General features: G+C 40.5%; 1 protein-coding gene across 1 annotated transcript; it reads right to left on the bottom strand.

Moving 5' to 3' along the window:
* Positions 1 to 7,198: 7,198 nt before the first annotated feature.
* Positions 7,199 to 16,324, bottom strand: LOC104435440 (aconitate hydratase, cytoplasmic). Its single transcript, XM_010048195.3, has 20 exons — positions 15,757 to 16,324; positions 14,871 to 14,975; positions 14,355 to 14,515; positions 14,188 to 14,280; positions 13,907 to 14,092; positions 12,933 to 13,094; positions 12,283 to 12,427; positions 12,051 to 12,193; positions 11,914 to 11,970; positions 11,721 to 11,800; positions 11,506 to 11,581; positions 10,768 to 10,953; positions 10,585 to 10,652; positions 10,370 to 10,488; positions 10,115 to 10,236; positions 9,506 to 9,604; positions 8,945 to 9,424; positions 8,102 to 8,200; positions 7,775 to 8,017; positions 7,199 to 7,558 (listed from the first exon to the last, which is right to left on the bottom strand). Exons 1-20 carry the CDS (start codon positions 16,052 to 16,054, stop codon positions 7,490 to 7,492), a joined length of 2,991 nt encoding a protein of 996 aa, XP_010046497.1. The 5' UTR covers positions 16,055 to 16,324; the 3' UTR covers positions 7,199 to 7,489.
* Positions 16,325 to 16,714: the final 390 nt, after the last annotated feature.

Here is a 16,714-nt window from a genome sequence, read left to right as displayed (position 1 = left end):
TTTTATTAATTGAGTCCTAAACCTTTTATAATTATTCCCGATCAGTCCATCCGGCCAAAATTGGGTGGCCGATACCGACATGGCAGCCAACCAACGTCAGCAAGCTTTTTTTAATAATATTTTCTTTTTTGAAATATTTTATTAATTTTTTATCTTTTTTTTTTCATTTTTCCTCTTCTTCTTTTTTCCTTCTCCCTCTTCCTCCCTCCTCCCTCCTCCCTCTTCCTTCATTTAGCAAGCTCGCCTCGCCGCCGCCAAGCTCACACCCGCCGATGGCAAGGCGAGCCCCACCGACCGGCAAGGGCTCGCCTTGCAGCCGCCAAACGAGGTGGTGAGGCCCTCCTCACTAGATTTGGTGAGGGCTCGCCTCGCCCGCTGAATTGCCTCACCAGATCCAGCAAAGTTTCGCCTCACAACCGCAAGGCGAGCCCTCACTAGATCCAACAAAGGGGCGCTCGCCAAATTTGGCGAGGGCTCGCCTTGCACGGTGACCGCAAGGCAAGCCCTCACCAGATCCAGCGAGGGCTTGCGCCACAGATCGCCTTGCCAGATCCGGCAGGGTTTCGCCCCGCCGTTGCTAGGCGTAAGCTCACCAACCAGCAAGGCTCCCCTCGCCAGATCCGACAGGGCTCGACTCGCTGGATCTGGTGAGGGCTCCCCCAGCGACACCAAGGCGAGCTAGCCTAGTCTCCGGAGCCAAAGGAAGAAGGAGGGAGGAGGGAGAGGGAGAAGGGAAAAAAAAAAAGGGAAAATGGATAAAAATTAATAAAATATTTCAAAATAAAATATTATTAAAAAAGCTTGCCGGGCACCAGCCCGGCCAATTTTGGCCAGATGAATTGATTGGGAATAATTGTAAAAGGTTTAGGACTCTATTAGTCAAAAAAAAATTGGTTCAGACTGAATTGACACAATTGCAATAGGTTTATAACTTTTTGGTAATTTTCCCTAGAAAATTGACATATCTTTTGTGACGGCCCAAGCATGAGGGTGCGTCTCCTATCTCACATCACTTAGGAGGGAATCCTAGGGCTAGTTTATAAGGCTTAGGTCCCTCTAATCTGTGTGTCGCATTTTAAAGCCGTGAGGACTCAGTGTCCAAAGCGGACAATATTACACAATAGGGCCCGGGTCGTTACAAATGGTATTAGAGCCGACTCCCAACCGCATGTGGCTCCACAACAAGGACGTTGTTCTCCCAAGGGGGGAGAGTGTGACGGCCCAAGCGCAAGGGCACATCTCCTGTCCCACATCGCTTAGGGGGAAGTCTTGGGGCTAGTTTATAAGGCTTAAGTCCCTCTAATCTGTGTGACGTATTTTAAAGCCGTGAAGACTCAGTGTTCAAAGCGGACAATATTACACAATAAGGCCTAGGTTGTTATATCTTTCTCATACAACGTTGATAGAATCATGAATTGTGGCAAACCAAACCGCATCACCCCACAATGATCTTTGGCTACTTTGACAATGTGTGCTTGACTCCGGCACTCATAGCAACCTAGATATTTGATGACATCAACTCATGGCGCTCATGTTTGGCTGCCCAATAAAGTGTACTTGACTCTGATGCTCACAGCTACTTGAATATTTGATGAAGACTTCACTCGTCGATATTGCTCGCAATTAGAAGAGAGTACCACAACGAATAATGTCCATAGTAGCGTTGTTGAGTGTCGACAAAATCAAGAAGTTAGTGAAGATGAGACAACTAAAGACAGCATAAAGGAAGAAAAAGGTAAGGTTTGATTTAATTCCTTCCCTCTTGATGGCTCTAATACCATGCAAATATTCTAGGATCTTCAAGAGAGGGAGAGATAATCAATAAAGACTACATTTTTACTCATCACTTGTCTTTACAAATTATTAGAGGAGGGTATTTATACCCGAACAATATGCATAGGAAACGAAATTAGTTATCTTAGATAATCACGAAATATTAAATAATATCCCTAATATATAATAATATCTATAAAAATATTCTCTAACAAGAAAATCTCTAATCTTCATAAATATACTTCATCACCTTTTCTATGGAACTAAGATTCTTAATTATTATTCGAATCCGAAATGTCTCTCCAAATAAAATTGCAGGAATTGCCTGAGACTTCTAAGTTGAGTTAGCTTACACCTTTATTACTACCTCTATTAGAAATGTACAACAACAAAGTTTGACGATACGCGACATGAAAGGGTATCTCTCGTCATTTTTTCTTAAAATTATGTGGAAAATATTCGACCCTATTATAAGAAAGTATAAAAATGTTATAATCATTGGTTTACATTAATTACTTGAAATTTGCATATAAATATATACCTATGTTTTGCAGTTTCTCATAAAGTATCACGTTAAATAATTGGAAATCATTATTTATTTGTGCTATTTAATGATAAATCAAAAGAAATCTATATTTATATAGTGAACATGACATGATACAATTGTTTTTTCAGTACATATAATAATAGACATTTTACATCCCTAAAGCCTTCGTGGATTTTCTTAACCGCCGAACGAGATGAACTTGACCATCGTGGCGGAGATGTTGAGCCAGGATCTCTTCTTAAAGATAGAAGAAGCTTGATGCTTTGCTCGCCTATCTGTAGATCTCTATTCCCTACGTGTATAATGAGTTTTACTCCATTTGTGTAAGTGCAGTAAATGTTCGGAAGATGAAAATTTTATTGACAATCTCGTATTTACGTGTATTTTACGTAAAAATAATAGTAGAGGTCTGCACCAATTACATCGAACTGGATACACTCATAATACGCGAGATCCTCGTTTGTCATTATGCAAAACGTTAAACTGAAATTTGGGCCGACTTAGAAAGAGTATCTGCCGCCCCATCCTGGTAAAGTAAATAAAATATTATGAATCTTGCAGCAACTACTTGCGCATACTCTACTCTATACAGTTGACCAAGAACAAGTAAAATGATATAAAAGCTGCGGAACCTGATGGTTGCTCAAGTGTTAAGCGTGATCGTCTTTCTCATTAGATATGTAGATTTGAATCATCAGATTTACGCATTTTTTGGGAGATTATTATTAGAAATACAGATCAATTTATCTATAGTTAAGTAGAACGAGGGAACAGCCACGCCCGATAAGAATTAGTCGGACGTCCAAACGGGTCTCAGATATTATATAGATATATAAAGGTAGGAGACGGCCATGCTGACTTAAAGTACACGGAAGGATAAAAAAAAAAGCCAAAAACAATCAGACAGACAATAACAAATGGGACGTCAAATTCGGAGTACGTGGGTAGGTGGTTGGAACAAGCAAAGGAATCTGTCCACTTGCCTTTCATCCAAAGAACCGGCGCAAAAAGGGGACTGCTCATGTGCTCTTGCCCTTCAGCCTCTCCTATATTCCCTGCGTCCGAATAGCATTCTTGATTCTTTCACACATTTAGCTCTTGAGAAAGAAAAAGGGAGAAGAAAGCAAAATGGGAAATTGCTTGGTGAGTAACAAAGTCATTGCTCGAGATCATGAGGATGAGATTTCGCAATCCAAGTTGGAGCCAGCAATACGTGTGCATGGAGGCAAGAACAAGAACGAGAAGATGAAGAAGAGCGTGAGCTTCAAATTGAAGGATAACGTCGATGAAGTCGTCAGAGACAACCGACCCCATATCGGTGAATCCAGCAAAAGTGGGGTCCTGAGAGTGAGGGTATTGGTCACAAAGGAGGAGCTGAAGCAAATACTCAAGCACACACAAGATCGCAAGTTTTCATCTGTGGAGCAACTGCTGAGTGCGTCGAAGCTGAGAAACAGAAGCATATCGGAAGTGAGAATAGGTGACAGAGGGTTCGATGGCAACAACCGGAGGCTGCATTTGGAGAGCATTCTGGAGGGTCGTTAAAGTTTTAGCTCGTCAGTGTTTATCTCGCAAGCCATAGTCGTCTTGCTGATGTGTCTCTGTGATCTAAGCCGGGTCTAGGCTATGTCGTCTCCTTAGTTCTTAGTCTAGGACTTGACAGAAACAGAACCATGGAAATACTTGGATTAGTTTGTGAGTTGGCGCTTTGTACAACCGCTGAGGCTAATCAATGATGAGTCGATTGATTTAACCCTGGTCTGTGCTGATGCGCTCCTCTTGTTTTCGATGCTGTTCATGACTTCTGCAGCATCGGCTGTAAAGCAATATGAATTTGACTTGTTAGGCTCTGTATTGAATTAGTCCATGTAAACATAAAAGCAATTGTAGTCTACGGTAGTTCAATCGCTAGAAGTAGAGACTAGAAGGGCATTGCGCATTTTCTGCCCCCTCTATAGCTGTATTGGCTAGCGTACATGGTACGGCTGTCAAAAGTTGAAAGAACCTCCAAGATGTCACTGGTCTGTTATACGAATTCGAGGATGCCCTGTGGCTTGGCCATGCACATGGTGTCGTTTTGTAACAACGTTGCTGCTACGACCAGGCAGGAACGGTCTTTCCCCCCAAAGCGACTGCCTGTCGAATGTCGATCAAATCCACCCTGATTTCAGATAGCATGTCGAAACTTGTAAGGTGAATAAATTCTCTTGGGCATGAGATAAGATTACATTGGTTTGATGCAATAGAGCTGATTCATACCAAAGGATTACTCAACTTAGAACGATCATTCATGTTATTTCCTCATAATCCAATTGATGAAAAGTACCCAAAAATGCGTTTGTTTAGGGAAAATTACATGATAAAAGAAAATACTTTTTGAAAAATCATTTTTCAAGAAAATGGATAATTTTCCTTTAAGGCTTTACTAGCATAAGAGTCTTTTGACTACTACGAGAATAACAGCTTATTATGAGCTATAAATTTTCAAAAGTAAACCTTACAACAATTTATAATTATTTATTAATTGATTTTTGTAATCCAAAATAAAATGTTATTTTACAATAGATTAAATCTATTAGGTAATCATTTTTGTGCCCTTCTTTTATTTGGTGATATATGAGCAAAAACATTTTTTGATGTTTGCATCTCTTTCGAAAAGTGATTTTAATCCCGTGACTTTATCTCATAGCAAAAGCAAAGTCAAACGTTTAAATATTTTTTCTTTTCTTTTCTTTTCTTTAGTCTTTTCTTTTTTTTCTCTTTCTTTTTTCTTTTTTCTTTCTCTCCATTAGTTGATGGGCCACAGCGATAACCAATTACCAGCAACAGGCGCTAGCTAGTGAGGCTCAAGCTCACTTGTGCCGATTGGCAATCACCAACAACTAGCTAAAGAAGAAGAAAATTGAAAAAAATTAAAAAATAAATAGTAAATATTCAAATAAGTTATAAAGTAAAATAAATTAAACAATATTAAAATATTCGAGATGGGCAATTCCGATGTTTCATTTCGTTAGATTTAAGGATTCTCTTTCATAAATTTATGTATGAATGTTTTCGTTTACTAAAAAGTGTTTTCACTTGAATACTTATTCTTTGCAAACCAAACGAGTAATGCCCTATTTGGTAAACAATGAATATTTTTATTATTTTGTTCCTCAAAACAAAAAGAACAAAAAAAAACAGAAATCCATTTGATAATGTCAACTAATTTTTCTATTCCCGGAGATAGATTTATTCTTGAAAAAAAATACTTCTTTATTTTTGGAACACATCGAGAATCAAGTAATTTTCTTTCCTTTTTTTTTTTTTCTTTTCTTTTTTTCCTTGTTTCTTCTTAGTCTTCTTCCTCTAGCCAATCAATGGCCTTGACTATAGCCGATTACCAACCAAACAAGAGCTGGCAACCTTGCCGAGGGCCAATGAAACTACCCCGAGGCTAGCAATCGGCTAGAGGAAGAAGGGAAAAATGTAATAAAATTATTTAAAATTTTAAAGAAATTATAAGTTACAGAAAAAAAAAAATTGAAATCTTACCAAATGCATCCCTATTTCAGGAATATAAATTTTATACAATTACTATACTCAGAAACTTGTCTCGAGAACAATATCAAAAAAATCTATTTCTAAGCAAAAATTATTCTAGAAAACATAATGATTATCAAATAGGCTCTAAAAGTTCGAAAAATCATTTCCTGAAAAACACTTTCCCCAAAAAACACATCCTTGAATTTATTGAAATTTGTACCAATTTAGACAATTGTGTTAATTTAGTATTATTTGTTTTATTTCAATTGGTGGTTCCTTACACTTCTAAAATCAATTATCCTGGAGTTATACTTGGTTGTGCTTCATACTAATTTTGGGATAAGAAATACTAGAAGCACCAAAACTTTTGTACGGCACCAACTTAAGTGCCAAAACTTTTTTTTTTTTTTTAGCTTAGTTGAATGCCATATATTTGAAAGATCGACCACTTAAGTATCAATTATGATTTACCTTGCCAGAAAAATCTAACGTAAATGTCAATCATCTCATGTGGTTTTGCTGGCACTAACGTGGATAATTTTTTTATATGATTTTAGTAATTTTTTTTCCTTTTTCTTTAATGCCATTGAGGGTCGTGGCGAGGGTGACCGACAACCCTCACCGGCTGCAAAATCCTTGCCAAATTTGGACGAAGGCCACCTCAACCTCAACTACGAAGGTCTTCGGTGAGGCTGTTGGCAAAGGCCCTCACCTCCTCGGCCTTAGGTCCTTGCTAGCAATGGACGAGGCTATGAGGGCCCTCGCCCGCAACCGCCTAGAGCCAACAAGGGTCCTCACAATCTCACCAACAGTCAGCAAGGCCCCAATAGCCTCACCTAGGGCCTTCATGACAGAGGGTAAGGTGGACTAGGTGAGGGATGCATGGCCAATGAGGGTCACCAATAACTCTTGCTAGCCTTCCAAAAAAGAAAATCTAAAAAATTTCACATACAATGATTTTGCAGAACTGACACTCAAATGATCGATTTTACTCTAATGTGACACTTAAGTGAGAGAAAAGAAAGCCTTTACATTCAAGTACAAAAAATTTTGACATTCCTACCGTTCTTATCCCCACTAAGTTCTCTCGTGTTGGATGGCACTATAAAATTTACCTGTTCTCGCCAATCCAGATTCTCAAAATTGAGTTGAATTTTCCCGCGCTTTTACATGGAAGAATATATGCAGGCAAACTTTTTCCATTCGCAAGAACTAGACGGCAAAACTGAACTAATCAGCTAAGCTTTTCGATTCTGCTTGCTCTCATGAGTCACGTCACTTGCCGAAAAGCCTATTTTATTGCTAAAAGTACCTGTTATTGCTGATTTGCACTACAAATACAGAGACCGCAGCTATAATTGCAAATCTATAACTTACATTCAAATTGATGTGGCTTTCAATAATGGAAAACCAACAAGGGCTCCACCATTTAAGAACATGGGCAGACCATTAACACAAGTAGAAAAGGGAAACGCAATTCTTACTCCAAACGCATATCAAATAAAGCCTGCATAAGCGGAAGTTCTCAAAAAATTGTCCCATGACAGGGATTTTTCTTTGTATTCGAGACATTATTTTCTTCTCAAATTTTACAAAGTGAAACAGCTCCCATGCTGGAGAAAGCCGCCTGCCGACATTTCTGACTTATTGGTTAATAAGATTCCTAATGACGTACGGAAGAATTCCTCCATGGTTGAAATACGCCAGCTCCACCTGAAACATGATCAAATTTTGAAGCTTTAACCACACAGTAGTAGTTTCCGAAATTCTCTATTTCGAATTCACTTGGTACGTACCTAGAGAGGCTATATAGCTCCGTACAGAATATAGTTAAAACACTACCTCTGCATATTTTTTTTCTAATTTGTGGCCAAAATACTACCTCTCAGGAATGACCAGAACATATTAAGGAGATGATGCAGGAAATACCTCAGTATCGAAGCGGGCAGTGCAGGTGAAAGATTTGCCTGTGTCGGTTGTGACAGTCACGTCTTGGCCAGGCCTAATCTCACTAATATTGCTCGGGAGGTCAATACTGTAACGCTCGTGACCAGTCAATCCTAATGTGTCCGTGTCCTCACCAGCCTTGAAGCAGAGTGGAATGATACCCATACCCACCAAATTACTCCGGTGAATTCTCTCGAAACTTTTTGCAATCACTGCTTTGACTCCCTGTTGCATATTAAAATAAGTCTCGAGGATAAGACAGTGCCAGTGGAAAATGAAATAGGCTTGTTACACTGCAAGTGACCTCACCAGTAGCATGGGCCCTTTGGCTGCCCAATCTCGGGAGCTCCCGCTACCATACTCTGCTCCAGCCAGAACAATGGTATCGTGTCCAGCAGATTTGTATTTCTAAAATTACACCAGATAAGACAGGTTAAGAGATTCCCATCATTCTGAGAACAGAATCGCCCAAAAGTATTTCAAACAATTCCGAGATATATATGTTCACTTTTTTCACACTTTCCACTTAAAGAACTTATTTTACCAGCAATTATCAAAATCACAGCAGCAAAGCATCTTCTTTTCATTACAGATGTCGCAAAATATCTGATGACTGTGATATGACGCGAAAATATTTATCCTTTTGGGGATGACACACACAAGCATTGACATTTCATTTTAAGGAAAATATCAAAAACATTTCTTCTTTTCACCCAATGACCATTTCCATATCTCTATTTTTCAAAATACCCAACACATATTTCACTGAGTTTTACCTTTGGAGACCATTTCGCATCTTCCCATCAATCAATTATTTCTGCCCCTTTTTTAGACACACCGATTTCTTTCCAAAAATGCTCATCCCCAATTCCTAAATTCTGACAGCCACCTTAAATACTCAAACCAACTGAAAACTAAACCACCCAGATCCTACAATGAGTTTGCCAGAAGCAATTTGGTCTTTCTATTGTAGGGTTTTGCTTAAGGTATGTAAATGATCAAAAATGAAATGTGCGTTTGGTATTTTCCCTTCATTTAAATAGCAACACCTACAAGCAAATAGTCGATCATATTTTAAAATAGTCTTAAATAAGCACAAGCAAATTAAGGAAATAAGAGATTAGAAAGCACAGAGAACTCCCAGAAACTTACCATTGCTGCGTCAAACACATAAAGCTTCTCTCCTGTAGGGATATGAACTGTCTTGGGACCCACTTCGCCATTTAAAAGCTTATTAACAATACGAATATTGGCAAAAGTTCCCCTTGCCATCACTTCGTCGTTCCCACGTCGACTTCCATATGAGTTGAAGTCTTTGCGATCCACCCCACGCTCAAGTAGATATTTAGCTGCGGGACTGTCCTTGTGGATGCTTCCTGCTGGGGAAATATGGTCAGTCGTAATACTGTCACCAAAGTTCAGCAAGCAATATGCATCTTTCACTCCATGGGCTCCAGGAGGATCCATGGTCATGTCCTTAAAGTATGGAGGCTCATGAATGTAGGTAGAGTTGGCGTCCCATTTGTACATGGTCGTAGCAGGAACAGAGAGCTGGTTCCACATGGGATTGCCCTTTGTGATAGCTTCATAAGTGCTTTTGAACATTTCCGGCAAAACACTTGATTGGACAACCTGATAACAAGGGACACCATAGTTAGACTCAACCAAACCCCAACATTACTTGCTAAATCAAAATTATAACACATTGTCTACCTGTGCAATTTCCTCTGTCGATGGCCAGATATCTTTGAAGTAAACACTCTTACCATCCTTCCCCATTCCAATTGGCTCTTTGTCGAAGTCAATATCAACCTGGCATCAAGATATAAAATCAAATGTTGGCAGTGTACAAATATCCCTAAGAGGATCACGTCAATGATCAGTCAAAGAATCATAACTAGGATCAGAATTCGGACTAATAATGGCCTATAATCACCTTAGAAGAAAATCAAGGTGCCTGGTAGTATCCACACTAAAAATTATGATAATGAAAAAAAGAATTTGCACAAGTGTTAACATTTCTGAAACCAGCAAGAGATCTCCACACTGAAAAATCACATAAAAGAGGATTTTCCCTTGTTTTTATTTGAGATAATAAATTTTTAAAAAAAAAAAAAAAAAAAACTTTGATTTATAACTTCGATCCTGAAAACAGTTTTACCTATTTTATTTGTAAACTTTTTGCAAAATACTAGATTGGGTATATTTACCTTCTCGAATTAAAACAGAGAATGTCATAAACTCAAAAACCCTAACAAGTTATTATTCATTATATACTTGAAATTAATAAATTCCACATTGCCATCAATTATCATTACATACCGTGCCAGCGAGAGCATAGGCAACTACTAAAGGAGGTGAAGCTAGATAATTAGCCCTAGTCAGTGGGTGAACACGCCCTTCAAAGTTTCGATTACCCGAGAGTACGGCAGCAGCAATAATATCTGCGTGACAGGTAAATAAGCCGTTTTAGATAATCTGATCAATGATGTCCAGAAGCAATTGCTTATGCAAATGCTTAAACAAAGGAAGCACACACAGCAGTATGTCTCCATGCTAGACAATATTTAACAGTACCATTTTCTGAGATGGCAGAGCCAACTGATTCATCCAAGTCCCCAGAATTTCCAATACAAGTAGTGCATCCGTATCCCACAATGTTAAATCCCTGCTGGTTTAAGTACTTCTGCAGCCCACTGCATCAACATCAAAAATACAGTTATCAGGTTGCCTCCTCATTGCCAACATAAAGATATTCTACTACACTATGCTAACTTATCCCAAAATTGTACCTCTGAAGTAGATACTTAGTGACAACACCCGAGCCAGGTGCAAGACTTGTTTTGATCCATGGCTTGACCTGGTGTCACAATTCAGGTCACCAACAAGAATTATCAATGTAACAGTAAAAAGAAGCTTGATCCTGGAAAGAGTACAGGGTATAGAGATGGACAGTGATTATAATCACAGCGAACCTGTAATCCAAGTTCACAAGCCTTTTTCGCTACTAGAGCAGCTCCGAGCATGACACTGGGATTCGATGTGTTGGTGCAGCTAGTAATGGCAGCAATCACAACACTCCCATGCTTGAGTTCAGCCGGCTGCCCATGGAATGAAAATTTTGCCACCTTATCTTGTGATTCTTTGGGTACAGCAAAACCCTGTATTACAACAAAAACAAACCAACATTATATTATAGGCTATCTACTCCCACCCACGCTTCAAATAAATAAACATAATATCATATCCTAAGTATTTTCACCCAGCTTTAAAGAAATTCCAAAAAGATTTTGCATCAGTTTGATTCTGCAGGATAACAACTTAGGCAGGCTGTAATTAGAGAAAATAATGCCTCCCAGAAAAAAGTGAATTAGGAAGAAGAGCCTATTGCCTATATCTACAAAATTTATTGTGGACGAAATGACAAGGGCTTTTAATCAAGATGTCACAGGACATTGCAGAATAAGATTAAAATGACTGCGCTCAATTGAAGATAGTAGATCCTACTTCATCAGAAAAAGAAAAAATGCAACATGAACTGCAAAGCAAATCTCTCACTTAGTCTGATAGCAAGAGAATTTATTTTCCTGTGTATTGTACCATTGTGGCAGCTTTCCATGTCAATGATCCAGTCAAGGCAAAATTAGAAGAAAGAACTAGTATGACCTCGCGTGATTATGAAATCAAAGGTAGCTGTTCAAAAGAAAACTAACCTTGAAGCCGACTTTGTTATCAAGACAAGAATGCCAATCAGCCTTCATTTCCTTCAAAGGAACCCGATCATGAGGTCTGGGAAGAAAAGGTGACGAAAATTAAGGATGTTGCACACTGAAGCTAAATGTGGATTACCGATTAAAATCATTAAACCATGCAAATGGCATGAATTTGTGGAACCAAGATATGGAGACCCTTGGCAGGAAACTTATACCTCTTAGGTCCTGAGATACAAGGTTCAACATCCTCAAGATTCAGCTCCAGGTAAGATGAGTAAACTCGTTCTTGTTGAGGCTGCAATTGATAATAGGAAGTAAGCAGTTACTTCTAACAGCTTCCACTCACTGAGAATGCAAGTTCGTAGATTTTTTTCTTTTTTTTGGTAAAAAGCAAGTTCGTAGATTTACCTCATCATAATCAATAAACAACTTATTTGCACGTAGGTAAGCCTCTATCATCGCCACCTGCAGGGACCATAAGAAATAATTAAGCACTGGTGATACTTTCAGGACACAAGCTTCAGTCAGTGAAGTCAATGACTCACGGTCTCATCACTTCTTCCGGTCAACTTCAGATACTGCAGAGTTACATGGTCAACGGGGAAGAATCCCATGGTTGCCCCATACTCAGGAGACATGTTTGCAATGGTAGCCCTGTCAGCTAATGATAGCTCTCCCATACCATCCCCTGCAAAGCACATTCAATCTAAGACCATGTATACAACTAAAGGGGAGACAAACCAAGCTAGGATGAAGCTATGGCAACTATCAAGTTACCATAAAATTCAACAAATTTGCCAACAACTCCATGCTTCCTCAACATTTGTGTCACAGTTAGGACCAAGTCAGTGGCTGTGACACCATCACACAACTTCCCAGATAATTTGAACCCAACAACGCCAGGCAACACCATGCTCATAGGCTGCAAAGGTAACAAATATTACGCAAAACGTATTAGAAACGATTATGTCCTCAACACATAAAAGAACTAGGGAAACTATAACCATAAACACATTATAATGGCTAGAGCAATACACTGCATTGAATTCGACATAGATAGAAATTTAGAATTTTGCAAAAGCTAAGAACAACAGGAAACACAGAAAATGCCGGAAAAATTTCACAAAGTCTGCACAACAGTCTAGGAAAAACATCCTTTTAAGTACTTGAGGGAAACTCGTGAGAAAATGGTAACTAAATGGTGTGTAAATCAATGATCAACTCTTGATAGTCACTGGAAAGTAATAAGTGGCACATTCACACACATGATGGTCATCACCACAATTAGGAGGCCACAAGAGGAGTGAACCATCACTACGACTCAATATCACACTGTCGTTTAGATTTCACTTTAAATGAAACATTCCCAAGGTCAGAAATCATGCATTTGCAGAGAATGGGATTGCTTAGGTCCATCAATATCATACCTGGCCAAGCATTGCTGCCTCAGCCTCGATACCTCCAACTCCCCAACCAGCAACTCCTAACCCATCAATCATGGTTGTATGGGAATCAGTTCCAACAACACTATCGGGATAAAGCATGCCATCTGTGTTGAAAACAACCCTTCCAAGATATTCAAGGTTGACCTGAAATTTCAAGTTACCGTCATATTGGGGTTAAAAAAGAGATAAATCCAAGACACTTCAATGACATCCTTACAAGCAACCAAATCAGTATGGGTCCACCTCAATCCAAACAGATGTCAAAAGAAATATACAATCCAATTGCTAAGGTCAATTGTGCAGTACGACATCAACCTACGATCTTTTGAGAGCCGCCAGCATCATTTCCAGATTATGCACGATATACTGATCTCTCACATCAAGGAAGTACCCATAGATGTAATTTAAAAAAAAATTAAAAATAATAATAAAAAGGAGCATTTATTATGGCTTTGAAAACTAAACTCATTAAAGATCGATTAGAACTTCTTAAGACGTTGTGGCAGGCAACAAAGTAACAACTTAAATTATGGAAAGTTGAAGATCTAAACAATTGACATAGAAACTTATAAAAGTACATTGCATCATAAAACCATACGCATTCAATCCTAAATTCGTTTTCTCATTTTAAACATGCTACATGAATTAAGACATTGAAAATAGAGGCCACAATGTTAAGAGCAAAATTTTAAAGGAACTGTTTCCAAAAGTTAGGAGGGCATAAGTTAGTCAGAGGCCCTATCAGAGTCACGTGGTAAGCTAATATGCACAATGACCAGAAATGCAGAGTGAACAGATCTAAGAAAACGGAAACTGTCAGTGTCCATGTGAAGTACCTCCCATTCAAATCACATACTGCCAGTTAAAGAAAGACTGTAAAGGACAGAACACCGTGAATTCTGGATGATTGAAATGTCAAAATAACACGTGAAGGACCTCCTGTACGAATCACATACCTGATGCACAATACCAGAGCCAGGAGGAACAACAAGCATGTTGTGAAAAGCAGTCGACCCCCATTTCAGGAAAGCAAATCTCTCGTTGTTTCTCTGGAATTCAAGCTCCATGTTTGCCTGAACAGCGTTTTCTGACCTTGCAACATCAACTTGGACTGAATGATCAATCACGAGGTCCACAGGAACCTGCACAAAGAACAACACTGTCCTTCAGCTAAATTCTCGGTGCCGTTGATGCTGGAAACATAACTTAATAGGAAAATGAGAGAGATCACACGCACCAAGGGGTTAATCTTATTTGAATCGCTGCCAAGTCTGTTCATGGCATCACGCATGCATGCCAGATCCACGACTGCAGGCACGCCAGTAAAATCCTGGAAAAAGAAAATTCTTGTAAAGAACAATTAAATTATCGTGCAACAAGTAGATCGATTGAATCAAGGACTACCTGCAAGAGAACACGAGCTGGCTTGAAAGGAATTTCAACTTGCTTTGGAGAAGTATTTTCCCAATCTAAAATTTTCTCAACATCCCCTTTTTTAACTTGGAAGTTGTCGCAATTACGGATAGCAGATTCAAGAAGGATCCTGATAGAGTATGGCAACTTGTCTGTTGCACCATCAGAACAAAATGCAAGGCACGTCATCAGTCTTGCCACTCATAATAAATGGGTACTCAAAATGATTTAAAATCATGAGTCTCCAGTAATTTCCAATCACATGTAATATTGGATTTTCTGGTCCAGCCAAGTCAATGAAAACTATGTGACAACCAAAAGTTAAAAAGGAAAAACAGAAGGATAAAGAAAGAACGAATGGAAAAGCTGGAAAGGAGAATTAACAAGGAAAAGTCTACAACAGGATAGCAATGTAAATCAGCTAATAATTACGCAGAATTTGATACAAAAGGAGCATAAGAAGAAATGCAATTCCTATGCTGGTAAGAGCACGCTCAAGAATAATACCTATCCTCGGATCATTTAGAGCAGGAAGGCTGTAAAATTTTCCAAAATGGCCACCTCCTGCCTTCGGTAAAGTAGTTAAGATCTCCTTGAAAGGATTCTCTGAAGCTGCAAACAAGCAGACGAACAGCAGAGTTACATCCCCACAATAGATAAAACTTTAGAACAAGGTAGCATGTGTAATTCCACGATGAGAAGAAAAAGTGATCAACCCTGACTCATGTGAAAGCTATTCTGGATGGAGTCTACAAGAACATTTCTTAAACTTGGACTTCCCTAAATATCCAACCAATGAACGTATACAGAAGGAACTCGACCGTGAGAACCCGCTAGCATTTTTCAAAGTAATGCAAGGCATTGAACACTTCTAAGCAGCTTTTCCTTTAGCATCATTCTTATTTTGGGGCGATCAGATTAGACTACGCGAGCATGAGGACTCCAACGTTTACTCTTTTAGTTAAGACAGCCGAGAGTCAACTTGGAGATCCACAGTCACGTTTTCCCTTTGATACCATTCTTTATCGGGCTAATCACCAAGCTCAATGTTCGCTATGACTGAGACATGAGAACTGCTTCGCAGACATATCCAACAAATAAAGCGAAAGGGACAGATAACTTTTCACAGCATGATTACCCAAAGAACAAACCCAAAAAACCGACACGGACAGATGGTTCGATTTCATTTTCGTCATCTACTCAGGAACAGCTCGGGAGGTGAACGGTACTTTCGGACTCTCGCGTGACTCGCGAATCAATGACAGCTTCAGCAGCCGCCATACCCAACGCGAGGACGGCGGCACAGATCGAGCCCCGAACAAACTCCGCCCGACCAACGCGACTCACAAGCTAACTCCAAGATCATCGGAGATCAACAGAGAGTAAAAGTTACCCATGGTGGCGAACTTCCGCTGGAGGCGCTCGATCACGGGGGCGACGGCCCTGATCTGAGGGCGGAGGCTCGCGGGCGACCTCCAATCGACGCCGTGGCTCCACCGCGGCACCGAGCTCCGGAGGGATCGGAAAGCGGAGGAGAAGCTGAGCGATCGGCACTGGCCGGCCGAGGGCGAGGGGCACGGGCCCTGAGCGACCAAGGCGCGGGAGGCGGCGGACGACAGCGAACCGGAGAGGCGCGCCCTAGAAGCTCGGAGGAACGAGGAGGCCGAAGCCGAGGCGCTCGTTATATACATGGCGGCGACCCCACCCCCGGCAGCAAAATCACATAAATGATCGGGCCAATAATTCTGGGGATGGAGATAAGGGTCGTTGCAGAGGAGAGAGAAGACCACGTCGAATCCCGATGCGAAGACGAAGCTAAAGTGGTTATGGAGGAGGAGGAGGAGGAGGAGCTAGCGTTCACGGCTTCTTCTGCGTAGGCGATTTGCAGAGAACGACAGAAGAGAGAGATGCGCGTGGTGACCTAGAGCTGCGTGCCCCACTCTTCTAGAAGAGTATGTGAGCCGACGACCCAGCTGCAAATGGTGAGATTATTGCGGGGGAGGGCCATGTTCCCCTGCGCCCTGATTTATTCGCCCCCCCGTGCTTACCAGCAATGGAGCGTCGCCACGTAGGGGTGGCGGGAGCGCAACGTCCGCATCGAATCGAGGATCTCGTCGCGCCGTCGATGGTCCGTGAGGGTTTGACGGCCCGTTGAATCGCCGCAGGGGCTCCGTCGGGCCGTGCGATGAGGATCGGACGGCTGCGGCGAGAAATGAAAATTTGGGCGTTTTGCACTGGAGGCTGCGGTGAGCGAACGGCGCGAACGGGGGATATTTTGGAAGTTTCGCTGGAGGCGACTTTTCTCCCCCCGCTGTGAATAGTCTGTAGGACAGCGCCTTTAGTTTGTTTTG

Source organism: Eucalyptus grandis, chromosome 1 (assembly GCF_016545825.1).
Source record: "Eucalyptus grandis isolate ANBG69807.140 chromosome 1, ASM1654582v1, whole genome shotgun sequence".
NCBI classification, from domain to species: domain Eukaryota; kingdom Viridiplantae; phylum Streptophyta; class Magnoliopsida; order Myrtales; family Myrtaceae; genus Eucalyptus; species Eucalyptus grandis.
The sequence above is the reverse complement of the archived record's forward strand: the minus strand, read 5'-3'. Positions and strand labels throughout refer to the sequence as shown.